At 45.8% G+C, this 15,108-nt stretch overlaps 1 protein-coding gene across 1 annotated transcript in view; it reads right to left on the bottom strand.

Annotated features, from left to right (window-relative positions):
- Window positions 1-15,108, bottom strand: part of CDC45 (cell division cycle 45) — a 90,057-nt gene that overhangs the window by 39,071 nt on the left and 35,878 nt on the right. The window contains exons 10-12 of the mRNA XM_068243145.1: window positions 6,750-6,869; window positions 862-993; window positions 82-180 (exon numbers count right to left, since the gene is read on the bottom strand). Coding sequence (XP_068099246.1) covers window positions 82-180; window positions 862-993; window positions 6,750-6,869 — 351 coding nt within the window. The remainder of the gene's footprint in view (window positions 1-81; window positions 181-861; window positions 994-6,749; window positions 6,870-15,108) is intronic.

Below are 15,108 nucleotides of genomic sequence, written 5' to 3'. Positions count from 1 at the left end.
GGTTGTGAGGGAGGCCTAGAGCCCATTATTGTACCGGCTTAGGTCTAGTAGTGTAATATAAATGAATGAATTGATATCTACCCAAATTTGTTGGCAGATTCCTCAATCATTTCTCGAAGATTTTCCTTTAAAGATATGTCCATAGAGTTGAATTTCTGTTTCACTTGCTTTAAAGGCAATCTAAAGAAAAGCAGTACAAGGAAAAAAAAATGAAACCATATACACTCACATTTGAATTACTTTAAATTTTTAGTACAAGATGACGTGGCAATGTAGAATCCGCTTTCGAAAAATATTACGTAAAAAGCCACACAAACTTTGCTTTGGCCCACGCCATAGCACTTTCTCAATAATATGCTAGATCATGTCTAATGTGATTTCTGTATGTGTATGTCTTCACGAGGAAGTGAGGCAGCATGGTCATGTGAGGGTATGCACCAGGAAGAGAAGGCTTCCGGTAAGGGCTCCACCCTGCTATCATATGCCAGTGAGTGGCATTCTTTAAACTATCAGAAATATTCTGGTGTTAATAAGATTGAGAGCAAGTTTACAAAACAAAGCTAGTGTTAGGACCTGGTAAGCACTGTCACATTGTTCAGCTGATTTCAGCAACATGCTGGAGTATGGGATAGTCAAGGGCATCAAAGTGCACAGACAGGGCCTGGCGGGGGTCGGTACCTGATTTATGAGAGACATTGCAGGGACAACACTGTACACATATGTTGCTAGCGTAGGAGGTAGAGGGCCGACAAAGTAGTGTGGGAGAGAAGTCAACCAATAGTATCATACAGCTGGAAACAAGTAACAAAAACACAACTAAAAAAATTTAATTGATCTTCTAAAACCACAAATGCGTATTACCCCATGTCAGCCAGGAACTCCTGAAGCCTCTTCTGTCCTTGCACAGACCAGAGTTTTAGACTGGAGGATGTGTAACAAGAGTTGCAGATGCTTTCATACAAAGACCAGTGTTGATATAATGAAAGACGAACACTTCAATCCCGCAGTTAAAGAAAATTGTTGATTAGAATAAGAAAAAAAATATACAATGAAGTTGACATTTGTCAAAGTTCCAAATAGGAGTTCACCAAAAACTAGTAAATTAGCAAACAAATTGGGGGCCCACAATGGTGTAGTACAGGCATGACTAAAGTGCAGCCCGGGGGGCCAAATGCAGCCAGGCAAGCCATATCCCATGTACCTAACAGCAATCAGCAAAAATTGTGTTTCATTTCGCTAGTTTGGCCCCTTAGCACTCTAGGCCCTTGGCCTAAAAAGTTTGGACACCCTGGTGTAGTAGTTTATGGTCACTTATTAAATAAGATATTCTCGATATAACCAGGCAGCACAGTGGTGTAGTGGGCAGCACTCTCGCCTTGCAGTACCCGGTTCGAATCCCAGCCTATCTGCACAGAGTTTGCACGGTCTCCTCTTGTCTGCATGGGTATCCTCCAGGAACTCCGGTTTCCTCTCATAGCCAGAAACCATACAGATAAGTTAAATTGGCTTCCCCCCAAACTTGGTCCTAGACTACGACACACACACACTACATGATACATACACACATAGACATTGTGAGAAACCGCGGAAAAGCCGCCGCGTGTGCTCAGAACAAGGCGGCTGATTCCGCATCCAACGCGGCAGTTTGCACGCGTAGGCCTACATCTGCCAGTATGGCTAAACGCGGAGAAACCGCCGCATGCCCTGATAGCGGTGCGGCTGGTTCCGCGTCCAGCGCGGCGGGTGGTACACAACACATGTCTGGTGTGGCTGGGACTGATAGTCCACACAGGTTCAGAAGGACGCGCGCGCTGAGAGGCAGAACTTTTATGACAGCCAGAAGGGAGTCAGCTGACCACGCCGGTCAGCTGACGATTCAACCAGCTCCCATCGGTCCAGCACTTAGGGGAGGCGCTGGAGAGCGCTGTGCTATATATACCGGGTGCTGGTCATTCACTGGTTGTCTGCCGTTGCAATCACTACGTGGAAGCACTCAGACCTTATTGTCAGAATCTGTGTTACCATTCTGTTATACTTCAGACTAGTTCCAGGGTGTTGATGATCACAGACCTCACACCCAAGACTAGGCATTGTTTATTATCTGTTATGACTTACTGCTTTCCTGACCACTCTTCTGTTCACTGATTCGGTACTTCGCTATATCTGATACTCTATTGCCAAACCCTGCGTGCCTTAGGATTACCGAATCAGCCTCCTGTCTTTGTACTTTGTATGTCCGTGTGTTGCCGACCTGGCTTGCCCGACCTTGAGAACTATCTCCCCAGTTAAGAGATAGTTCACAGATCTGTCAGTGACATCCTCCTATTGGGGTCCCTCACGCTCTGGTCCTTTCCTCTCCCAGCCTGACTCCTCCCTGCGGGAGATTCTCAGGCTGCTGAAAGGTACTCATTCTCTAGTGCAGTATTCCTTACTGCCTTTGTACCTGTCCTCCAGATATTGTCCTCAAAGTATTACTGTTGCACCAAACACTCATATCACTCAGGTGTCCAGAGGTTAGTTATATATCTGATTATCGGTGATACTGCAGATCATCAATAATCAGGTATATATCTGCATTTTTGGTGATACTGCAGATCACCAATAATCAGACCCTCTCTGTGTTACACCAATCGTTACAGACATATAGTAGGGATAAGATGGTGAGCCCCTCAGAGACTGTTAAGTGGCAAGACAATATACTCTGTACAGCACTGCGGAAGATGTCAGCGCTACATAAATACTAAATAATAATATGACTGAATACTCACAAGTTTGTGCTACCTTTAAGGCAACCACTGTACAGGAGGGTAGGGAGGTTGAACCCGACCGCTCTCTGGTTAAGTCGTCGCTCTCTGTAGATGGAATATGGGGGAAAGTGCCGGCTGCTTACCTGGTAGCAGTGTTCCGGCGAGTCCTCCAGGACGGCCCCTCCTGAGATTGTGTAAGTCCCCCCTCCCAAATCGGAAACACCTTAAGAGAATTAAAATAATTAATTGATGCTGTATAAATCCCACCTCCTCACAATCTCCCACAGTTTATGCAAAGAGAAGAATAACGAACCACACTCCCCTTATAAATAAAAGTTGAAAGTCAGGGTTGGGAACTAGGCGGCCGTCCTGGAGGACTCGCCGGAACACTGCTACCAGGTAAGCAGCCGGCACTTCCTCCCTTCGTCCTCCAGGACGGCCCCTCCTGAGATTTAGCGAGAAATTTACCCTAGGGTGGGATGACTGCTTGCAGAACTTTACGACCAAAAGATTGGTCTTGAATGGAGAGGAGTTTAACTCCGTAATGCTTAACGAATGTCGAATGCCTGGACCATGTCGCAGCCCGACAATCTGTTCCAAAGAGACTCCTGACCTTTCTGCCCATGACGTCGATAAAGATCTGGTCGAGTGTGCTGTAATATGAGCAGGTGCTATTACCTGAGCTTCTGAGTAAGCAAGAGTAATAACCTCCTTAATCCATCTAGACACCGTAGCTCTAGAAACCTGAACTCCTGTTCTAGAACCTCCGAAAGCTATCAGAAGGTTAGCTGAATTTCTCCAGTCCTTGGTTCTTCCCAATGGGACATGAAGTCTAAGATGCAATATAAGTACCACCTCATTCTACCTATCCTGAGTGCATTGAATATTACCTTGAATCAGTAGGAGATTTAGCAATGGATTTAGGTGGGTATATCCATTTGTTGTGGAGGCTACGTGGAAAACTAATTACCGGTAACCATACTTTTTGGCTTCTGCTTGCCTCCACCATAGGTGACCAATGAGAGTTAGAATAGAACCTCTTCTCAGGATAGGACCACTCCAAGGATTGATTTCTTGGTAGATCCAAAACGATAGAGCTTTATGAATGTGACATAGGAGGCCCATGCGGTAGCTTCACCCTCATATCCAGTGAGCTTAATTTACCTCTTTTTTAATTGAGAAATTAGCACATAAGGAAAAGAAAGATTCTCTGATCCTTGTGGAAATCAGACCTAAGTTTCGTAGAAATAAGAGCGGTAACCTGAAATCAATTCTATTCTTCAGGACAGACATGGATGGTGGTTAAATGTATAGGGCCTGTATTTCTCCAATACACCTGGCCACCGCTGTCACCACCAACAAACATCTAAGGACTAAGTCTGTATAGTGATAGCCTTACTAATTCAGACGAATGGCAGCCTCACTTTAGGATGAGCAGACTGTTGGAATGAAAGTATACTTGAATTCTAGTCTCAGGTACTGAAGTCTAGAAAAGACTTGAGATACAGGGTCTCTTTAAGCAGAGTTTCTCAGAGATAAATGATACAGTCATGTACCAGGAACATGTCCCTCTTGGAAGGCCACATAATGGGTTATCAGGTCTAACTGCCCCCGACAGTTAGACGGACACCATAAACAAAGCCGATATTTACAAAACATTGCATTCTTTGTAACTAGGTTATAAAGCAATGGCTTATTAATTAATGAGGTGGGTCACATGCCCATGCCAACACAAGATGCTTAATAAAGCCCTTTGAAAGGTGAAGAAGGCTGTCTCCGCTCTATCCCCTGTATGCTGATGAGTTTCTGGTGCCGGAGCAAAAGGTGTGTGGTGCTGTTGCCAATGGCAACCAGCATATACATTCTTACACAGACCATGCCTTCAGATATCAAGAGGCCACTATAAAATGGCCTGACCCTGCTTCACAAAGATCATCCAAGATCTGCAAGAACAATGGCACCTTTACCAAAGGTAGGGCTACAGCAGATGCCAAACCTGTTTTGGTCAGTCTGACGCAAAAGAATACCTGTGGTCTGATCCTACATCCCTTTTCGAAGTACCCTTCAAGGGGGAAAAAACAAACGTATGCTCCCCCCTGTGCCGCAACAAAAGTGTTCACACTCTCTGGAGAAAAGACGAACAACATTGTTCCAAACAGAAACCAGGTAGCTGCAAATTGTCAAACATATTTGTTCGGACACCAGTTCTGAGATGGTTGTTTGCAACTCAACCTACATGCTAGAATAATATCCCTTCCTTTGAGATAAGCTGATCTCAAGGAAGCACCTTGTTCACTGCCCAGCAGAATGTCTGAGCATAGGAAGTTTAAGATTATGGGTGGACTATAAGTCCCACTTGTTAGTTTAAACTGAGTCACAAGTGTAATTCCCAGTGCGAAGATTCACGAATCTGTTTTCCAACCGATTCTCTCATCTCTGGAGAGCACTCCAGACTGCCAGTAGATTAAAGAGAATATTTTCTCCAGTGAAGCACACCTGTCATGCATTTAATTGAGATTCAGATGCCCTGTACAACTCCAGAGTCTTGCATCTGTCGTAATAACGAATGGATTTTATAATCCATTCGATTGCAGATTTGGTTGAGAAGTCCATTTTTAGGGAGAGTCACTGGATCTGACATCCAGATCGATTTCTCTATCCAACCACTGACATAGAATTGCTGTTTGACATACCAATGATGCATACATGCGACCTATCATGCAAACTTGCGTCATATTCGGGCATGCGGAAAATCCGGCATCTCTGCTTACCGCCGCCATGCCCGCAGAAAGTATAATGAAGAGAGGGAACCTCTCCAGTCCCCTTCATTCAAAATAGGAAAAAAACAGGTAACCTCCTGCTTAGCTTCCTATTCTAGGCCGCACACCAGTAACAAGCCTAAATTATACTTTACAAAAAAATAAAAAAAAAACAGAAAAAAACAATAAAAATGGTGCAGCAGGTGCCAACAGGCTTCCCCTACTGAAAGGAACAACCTTCCCTGGTGCTTCCGTGGTGAGGTCTGGGAAACAAACAAAAAACTGTGGGAGATTGTGAGGAGGTGGGATTTATACTGCATCAATTAATTATTTTAATTCTCTTAAGGTGTTTCCGATTTGGGAGGGGGGACTTACACAATCTCAGGAGGGGCCGTCCTGGAGGACGAAGGGAGGAACATCCCTTCACTAAGTGTGGACAAGATTGTTATTAGTAGAATGGAACAGAGGAGCCAGATAGAATAAAATGCATTAAAAACACTTTTAAAAAAGGGAAATCGTGGTGGACTTACCTCCCCATGGAAGGCTAAATTGTCTGGGTTTAGACAAAAGTTTTATTGTGTACTCCATGAAAAATGCTTGTGCAGTATACGCACTTTGAGTTAACATTTTACTCTTTCTGGCGCCTCTGTTCTGTTCTACTAATTCACCAAAAACGACTTAGTTTTAAAGGGAACCTAAACTGAGAAGGATATGGATTTTTCCTTTTAAATTAATACCAGTTGCCTGAATCGCCTGCTGATCCTGTGTCTAACACTTTTAGCCACAGCCCCTCAACAAGCATGCAGATCAGGTGCTCTGACTGAAGTCAGACTGGATTAGTGCATGCTAGTTTCAGGTGTGTGATTCAGCCACTATAGCAGGCAAAGAGATCAGCAGGGCTGACAAGCAACTGGTATTGTTTAAAAGAAAACATTAAATTCCCTCTCAGTTAAGGTTCCCTTTAAGCAGGGAGAAGCACAATCTGACAAGCACAAGACTTCTACTCCGCAATCTCTGCACAGGCAAGCATTTGTGTAAATCCATCATTGTAAAACATTTTCAGCACCTCACCATCTTGTAGGACTTTCTGTGTAAACATGTATTTTGCTTTTCATACTGGAAATTCCCTTTATGTCACATGAATAATAAAAAAAAAAAAAAACAATATATTCTTTTTCCTGATGAGTAACATTTCTTAGACAGGTAAACTACAAATGGCTTATATATGGACCCTGAAGGATACTCATACTCAAAGGATATCCTCATACAGTCAATGGAGAGAGTGTTCTCTTCATCTTCATTGCGGTGATTGTGCCTTGAAACATGACGCTGCAGCGTTCCCACATCAGTCACATATTTCATCCTATCAGGCAAAAATCAGCGCAAGATTTTAAATGAAACCAGATTTCTGTACAGGCCAATGATACAACCAAAATGACTCTCCCCCCCCCCCCCCCCCTCTTCTTCTGAACAGATATTATGCTAAATATAGTCATACAAACATGTTTGGCAGAGAGAAGTAGGGGGAATAATCAAACATATGATATGAAACATCACATTGATAGGCAATAGGTATAATCCAGGGCTTGGACTGTAGTATATTTTCTTCTCTTTTTCATGGTTTTGGTTTTTCCCTAATAAATATACATATAACAAATGATATATCAGAAAACTAGAGTAGTACAATAAAAATAGATTAAGATACATATTCTGTATATAATGTATGATAGTTTAAAATACTTAAACTGTATAATTACTCCATTACTCTGATTGTTTACCTCTGTGTAATTCCTTTACCTTGGTTTAGGATAATAAACATTGATGTATCAATGACTGATGTAATCTGATACATTCAAAGAACTATATTGCCTGACTGTCATCAGACATTTGTTATTCGTTCTCTGTATTAAATCTTTTGAGGTAAAAAAGAATTAAACCATTTTGAACACACAAAAAGTTTGTTATTTCAAGCTTGGTGAGAATTCACTTATTAGATACTGACTATTTTAGGCTAAGCAAGTCTTTATGTTCTTTCAACATGTAGGACCAAATTAACCCAACTCTACAGAAGCAAATATACAAGTACATGGATAGAGCTGCTTTACATGCTGCCACAACAATTCACGTTTAGGGCTCGTTTCCACTAGGGCGAATTCGCATGCGTGGCCTGCATGCGAATTCGCATAGTCAATGAAAGTGGATGGGACTGTTTCCACTTGTCTTTTTAAACGCACGTTTTTATGTGCAGAATTTTTCTGCACGGTAGGGCCTGCAGAATTCGCCTGCATGAGGAATGCAGGCGAATCGCAGCCCATGTATTTGATAGGGAAACCGCGCGTGCGTTTTTTGCCGCGATTTCGCGTGCGAATTCGCACGCAAAGTAATACAAATTGGACCAGGCAGTGACATGGTTAAATTCGCATAGACCCTGCCTATGCGAATTCGCACGCGAAATCGCGGCAAAAAACGCACGCGGAATCGCATCCGCATGCGTTTTTGTCAGCGGTGGAATCCCAGGGATTCGCACCGCACTAGTGGAAACGGGCCCATTTATTTCAATGTATTTTCTTGGTTTAAACGACTTAAAGAGGAACTGTAAGAAGGAATAAAAATTCCTTAAAAAACAGTATATGACAGTGATTTAAGTATATAGATAAGCAGGAGTGACTAATAAATCTCATAACCCTGTCAGCAAGGTGCTGTAAAAGTGCCATAGGCAGCATGGGAGGATCCCTGTTTACTACTGGCAGGATTAGCAAGTTTTTTTTTTCTTCATCCTAGCAGTTGAAAACACGCCCACAGTGAAGGTTGTTACACCCTCCTTCCCCAACCTTTTTTTTTTTCTTAACTGACATAATTTGCAGAAGCCCAGGAAGTGTAATATGCACATGTGTAAAGAGAAGCAGACAGGGAATGAGCTGGAGATGCTGAGCATTGTATTGTAATGTAGCTGAACAGCAGAGGCGTTTCAAACCACTGGCATTACAGCATAAGGGCCCTTTTCCACTAGCTGCATATTTGCCAGAAATGCAAAACGCATGCGCTTGCTGATTCTGAAGTGCAGCCTGCTTAAAATAAGAATCTTGAGTGGCCTTTTCCACTGCTGCGTTCCGATTTTTTTTTAAAAACGCGAATGTATGTCTGTGCGATTATGATGCGTTTTGCATTTCAATGTAAAGTATAGGAACGCATGAAAAACCCATAGAAATACGTTTTGCATCGATTTAACCACTAGTATCTATTTTCAAGACAACACTTGCCAATCAGAAAAACAGAAAACGCAAATGCATTAAAACGCACAAAAAAAGCACATCAAAATTGGGAAAACCGCAAATGCATTTGCAGTTGCGTTTTGCACTGGAAAAGGGCCCTGAAGTACAGAGCTGTCTGGCAGTCCACGAGAAAAAAAAAAAAAAAAAAAAAAAAAAAAAAAAGTTTCTTTTCCATGTCTTGAGAGACTGAAACCTAAAGGTAGCCATACATCAGGCGATGATGGGCAGATTCAACCAAGAGACAGATCTCTCTCTAATCGAATCTGATTAGAGAGATCTTTCAGCTTCCCATACACCACAGGCCGATTCCCGATCAATTTCAGCATGAAATCTCTTGGAAATCGGCCGGGCCCGCCGCCTTGCTGCTGTACCTCTAAGTATAAACGTATGTACATGTATGTGTATTTATACATTACCTGTCCTGTATCTGTCTTCCACCGCTCCTCCTATAAATGCCGGCCAGCGTGACGTCGCACACGCGTGTCAGCGTGATATGCGCCAGCAGCAAGTATGGGGAGTGTAGCAGTGAATGCAGAAGAGGACGGTCACTGCGACACAGGACAGGCAGGGCTGTGGAGTCGGTACAAAAATCTTCCGACTCCGACTCCTTCGTTTCTAAAACCACTACTCCGACTCCAACTCCGGGTGCCCTGAGGACAGGTAGTGTGTAAATACACACACACATTTATCCTACCTAATAAAACCATTCTGTCGCTGCGTCCAACAGTTTTGTCCCTATGTCCCAGTAATGGACAGCTGGGACCAGGGAGCTGGACGGGCGAGCGAGCGAGGTGGGCGGGGAGTGAGCGAGCTGGGCGAGTGAGGTGGGCAGGGAGCGGGCGGCGCACATGCGCACTGGCGGCAGCCGGAACAAGACCTAGAGCCCGTTTTTGCTTGCCTTTACCGCCATGCACCCGACCAACCACGATATCCCGACAATTTGCAGCATTTCCGATTGACTAATGTGACCAATTTCACCCTAAAATTGGTTGCATTGTTGATCGCCATGCACTTGGCAGCGCAATTTTCATCCGATTTGATTATAATAATCAAAGTCAGATGGTCAATCGGCCGCCTGATGTATAGTCACAATAAAACAAGCTTTATGCCCCCTACACAATTGTGCTAATGACTGCATCTGCTCGTCCACTGTTAAAGCTAATGTGACCTCATATTAAAAAAAAAAAAAAAAAAAAGGCAGATACTCACCTAAGGACAGGAAGGCTCGGTCCTAATGAGCCTTCCCTCTACTTTCCCGGTGCCCTCCGTGCTGCGCTGTCTCCCCCATTCGCATCTGCAACCGCGGGGACTTCAGAAGTCTTCGGGAGTCGAGTCCTCCCGAAGACAGGTGGCGCACATGCGAGTGCATCATAGAGAGCGCGCGCGCGCAGTGTAGAGCGGCCCGACTTCGGAAGCACTCGGGCTCCCGAATCATTTCCGAAGCCTCCCTTCAGCCGGGAGACGGCGGTATTTGACCGAAACGGTCGAATACCGCTACGGAGGAGCCAGGACAGCAGCGGGCACCAGGAGAGGAGAGTGAGTATCTGACACTTTTTTTTTTTAAAAAACGGATTCCCATTAGCTTTAAGAAATACAAAGATTTGTAGATAGTCCCTATTCAGTATTCAGCAGGGTCTTGAGTACAGCACCCTGCCTCCAGCCTTTTCACCCCCCTCCTTTGTACTGTAGTGATGCTGGAGCAGTCTGGAGAGCCAGCCATCAGAGTAGGACTGATTGGGCCCATTCACACACAAAATGCTAGAAATTGGCACTAGCGGTTTGCGGCTGATTTTTTTTTTTTGCAGCAAATGCAATTTTTTTACTACATTATTACGATTTTTGAGCGATTGCGATCACACAAACACTTTAATCCACAGAAAACGCCCCTGAATCATTGTGTATTACATCTCCTGCAGCACATTACAGAGTATTATTATTATTATTATTTATTGTATTTATAAAGCGCCAACATATTACGCAGCGCTGGACAATAAATATATACAATGATACAAGGATGACATACATAGGGTTATACACATAGAACAAAGTTATACATACAAATTGTACAAAATACATGATCATGCAATATGGGCTGGTTAGGTAGGCCCAGTAATACAAGTACAGGCTGTCATAGGACAGGAGCACATGATCCTGTAGATTACACTAGGGAGTGGAGGACCCTGCCAGAGGCTTACAATCTAAAGGGAGGGGTGGAAACACTAGGGGGGGCTGTTAAATATTCCTTAGAGAGTTACTGTGTGGTAGGAGGTGGGTAGGCCATCATAAAGAGGTGGGTTTTGAGGGCTTGCTTGAATGTGTTGAAAGAGGGAGCAAGTCTGATGGGTGGTGGAAGGGCATTCCAGAGGGTGGGGGCAGCTCTTGAGAAATCCTGGAGGCGGGCATGGGAGTGTGAAATGCGCGGGGTGGTGAGGCGAAGGTCGTTGGAGGAACGGAGGGGGCGACCTGGTGTATACTTGTGAACAAGCTGCGAGATGTAGGTAGGGCATGTTTTGTGCACAGATTTATACGCCAGGCATAGAATCTTGAAACTTATCCTGAGACGGATAGGGAGCCAGTGCAGGGATTCACAAAGGGGAGATGTGGATGCAGAGCGGTGCGAAGAATGGATGAGTCTTGCAGCCGCGTTCATCACTGATTGAAGGGGGGCAGTGCGTTTCAGGGGGAGGCCAGAAAGGAGTGAGTTACAGTAATCAAGGCGGGAGATGATGAGGGCATGGATGAGCAGTTTGGTCGTGTCCGGGGTTAAGAATGGGCGGATCTTGGAGATATTACGGAGGTGGAAATTGCAGGCTCTTGTGATGTTTTGGATGTGTGGGATGAAGGAGAGGTCAGAGTCCAAGGTGACACCCAGGCAGCGGGCCTGGGAGGTAGGGAGAATGGTTGTGTTGTCGATTGTGAGGTGGAAACCTGGGATGGGTGCAGCAGCATGGGGTGGAAGGATCAGGAGCTCAGTTTTGTCTAGGTTAAGCTTTAGGAACCTAGCTGACATCCAGGAGGAAATTGCTGAGAGACACGAGGAGACCTTGTTTATGGTGGTGGCTGAGAGATCGGGGGTATGGAGGTAAATCTGAGTGTCATCTGCATAAAGGTGGTAATTGAAGCCCAGGGAGGAGATAAGCTTGCCAATTGAGGAAGTGTATATGGAGAAAAGAAGGGGGCCTAGAACAGAGCCCTGGGGGACCCCAACTGAAAGGGGGGCAGGAGTTGAGGAGGAGCCATTGAAGGAAGTGGTGAAGGAGCGATTGGATAGGTAGGAGGAGATCCAGGCCAAGGCAAGCCTATGGATGCCCATGGACTGTAGTGATTGGAGGAGGAGGGAGTGGTCAACAGTGTCAAATGCTGCAGAGAGGTCAAGGAGGAGCAGGATGGAATAACTGCCTTTGGCCTTGGCAAGGGTAAGGTCGTTGACCACCTTGGCGAGGGCTGTTTCAGTTGAGTGCGCAGGTCGGAATCCAGACTGTAGGGGGTCAAGTAGGGCATTGGTGTTGATGTATTGGGTAATGCGCTGGTGGACTAGGCGTTCGAGGAGTTTAGAAGCATAGGGAAGGAGGGAGATTGGGCGGTAGTTTGAGGGTAGGGATGGGTCGAGTGAGGGTTTTTTCAGCAGGGGAAGCACAGTGGCCTGTTTGAATGCTTTGGGGAAGATGCCTGTGGAAAGGGAGAGATTGAACAAGGAGGTGAGGACTGGGGCCAGGTCAGAGAAGTGGGGACGAAGAGTATTCGCGGGTACCGGATCACAGGGAGAGGATGTGGGGGGGAAGCCACTAGCAGCAGGCTGACTTCATCAATGGTGGCAGGAGCAAAAGAGGCGAGGGGTGGATGAGACAAGGGAGCCGCTGGGAGGGAAGGCAAGGGGACAACCTGAGACGCATTGGTAAGGGAGGGATGGAGGAGGGAAATTTCATTGCGTATTGTTGCAATTTTAGTGGTGAAGTGGTTGGCAAGGTCATTGGCTGAGAGGGAGGAGCTGGGAGGGGGAGGAGTGGGGTTGAGGAGGGAATTGAAGGTAGCAAAAAGCTGTCGAGGGTTGGAAGCTTGGGTTACAATCAGTGCTGCAAAGTACCTTTGTTTAGCCTCGGAGAGGGCAGTGTGGAAGAGTAACAGTTTGGCCTTGTAATCTAGGAAGTCAGCATTGAGATGTGATTTCCTCCATTTCCGTTCGGCTGCTCGAGTTTCTTTCCTGAGGTTACGTGTGTGGGTGTTGTGCCAGGGTTGGGGGGCTTGATAGGGCGGAAGATTGAGGGGGCAGCTTGATCTAAAGCAGATGAGAGGGCAAGGTTATATTGTGCAGCCGCTTCATTGGGGCATGTTAGGGTGGGTAGGTGGGAGGAGAGGGAGAGAAGGGGACTTGCTAGGACATTTGGGTTGAGATTACGTAGGTCTCTCTGCCATCGACCAGGCTGAGGGGTGGGGAGAGAAGTTGTTGGTGGGGAGATAGTGAAGGTGAGGAGGTGATGGTCAGAGATAGGGAAAGGTGCGATGTCCAGGTTGCTGAGGGAGGTGGACTTTGAGAATATGAGGTCAAGAGTATGACCAGCGCGGTGGGTGGTGGAATTTGTGTGCTGAGAGAGACCAAGGGATTTGGTGAGGGAGAGTAGCTGCTTGGCAGCAGTGGAGATAGGCTCATCGATAGGTAAGTTGAAATCCCCGAGTATGATGGTGGGGAGGTCAGATGACAGGATGTGGGGGAGCCAGGAGGCCAGGTTGTCCAGGAAGAGTGAAGTTGGAGCAGATGGGGGGTGATATAGGACCACAATGATGGCTGGGAGAGGTTGGTACAGGCGGATTACATGGGCCTCGAAGGATGAGAAGTGCAGGGAAGGGGGCGGTGATAGGACCCGGAAGGTGCAGGGTGCGGAGAGAAGCAGACCCACTCCTCCTCCAGACCTGTTGTCAGGTCTGGGGGTGTGACTGAGATGCAGTCCCCCATAGGAGAGAGCAGCGGCTGCGGTACAGTCAGAGGGGGTGAGCCATGTCTCTGTGAGGGCGAGGAAGGTGAGGGATTTAGAGAGGAAGAGCTCATGGATGGATGTGAGCTTGTTGCGGACAGATCTGGCATTCCATAGACCACAAAACAGAGGGAGAGAGTGCCTGGGGGTTGTATGGATGGGAATGAGATTATTATGGTGTGGTCTGCGGATGCAAGAGGAGTGTGGAGGGGCTGGAAGGGGGTTGGCTGGGAGAGTACATAGTCATGTCACTGGCTGTCCTCAGAGGAGCTCATAATCTAATCCTACCATAGTCATAGTGTAATGACCTACCATATTATTATGTATTTATATAGCACTGACATCTTCTGCAGCACATTACAGAGTACATAGTCATGTCACTGACTGTCCTCAGAGGAGCTCACACTCTAATCCTGTGTCATAGTATTCTTTGGGGGGAGAGAGAGGGGATACATATCTTAAAGGGAACCTGAAGCGAGTAAAATTATTTAAAATAAACACATGACGTAGCTGCAAATGAATATTACATACTAACCTCACCGTCAGTTCCTCTCAGGAGCTCACCATTTTCTTCTTACAGTGATCCCTTCCAGTTCTGACAATATTTTGTCAGAACTGAAATAATAGTTGCTGTAAGTTATATATCAGCAGCTGTCAGTTACAACTGGATGTGCAAGGTAATGTCCATGTTTCCATATGGCTCAAGTGGTGTGATATTACAGTTTAACAGTGTGCTGACCAGGAAGCTGTTAGGGGGTAATAACCATTCCGCCTTGAAGGAGGAAGTGTGCATAGTGAGTCTTGCAACGCGTCCAATAGGACACGTGCAAGATGTTTTGAAGACCACAGACTTGTGGGTTACTAACCCTCTCTCTCCCAGCCGCACACCTGAGGCAATTAAGCCTCATTTTAATCACTAATTCGAGTAGTTCACTACTTGCACACAGGCGCAGTGGACTGAGTAGCCAAAAACCAAAACTGGGTCACTGTGGGGTACCAGCGGATCAATATGTCAGGCACGGGGCGGCTGCAGGGGGCAGGTAGAAGCCCCAGTTAAGTTAAACTGGATTTTTTTATGGACTTTAGGTTTCCTTTAACCACAGCTCAATTTAACCAGCGGCGTGCTCACCCCCCTTATACAGTTCCCTGGTGTCTAGTGCCCCCCATGGAAGTATGCACTAATTTTTAAAAACATTTTTAAACTAACCTCTTCCTAAGGGAGGTTTGTTAATTGTGCGGGCTTTTGAAAGTGCAGCAAACACAATATCCTCCCCCCCCCCCCCCCCCCCCCCCCCCCCCACACACACACACACACACACGTCTATATGGAGGCCTCTATTTTCTCTCTCCCCTTGCCAGA

The sequence above is a fragment of the Hyperolius riggenbachi genome, chromosome 1 (genome assembly GCF_040937935.1).
Source record: "Hyperolius riggenbachi isolate aHypRig1 chromosome 1, aHypRig1.pri, whole genome shotgun sequence".
NCBI classification, from domain to species: domain Eukaryota; kingdom Metazoa; phylum Chordata; class Amphibia; order Anura; family Hyperoliidae; genus Hyperolius; species Hyperolius riggenbachi.
Note: the sequence above shows the minus strand (reverse complement) of the source record. Positions and strands in the feature narration are given on the sequence as shown.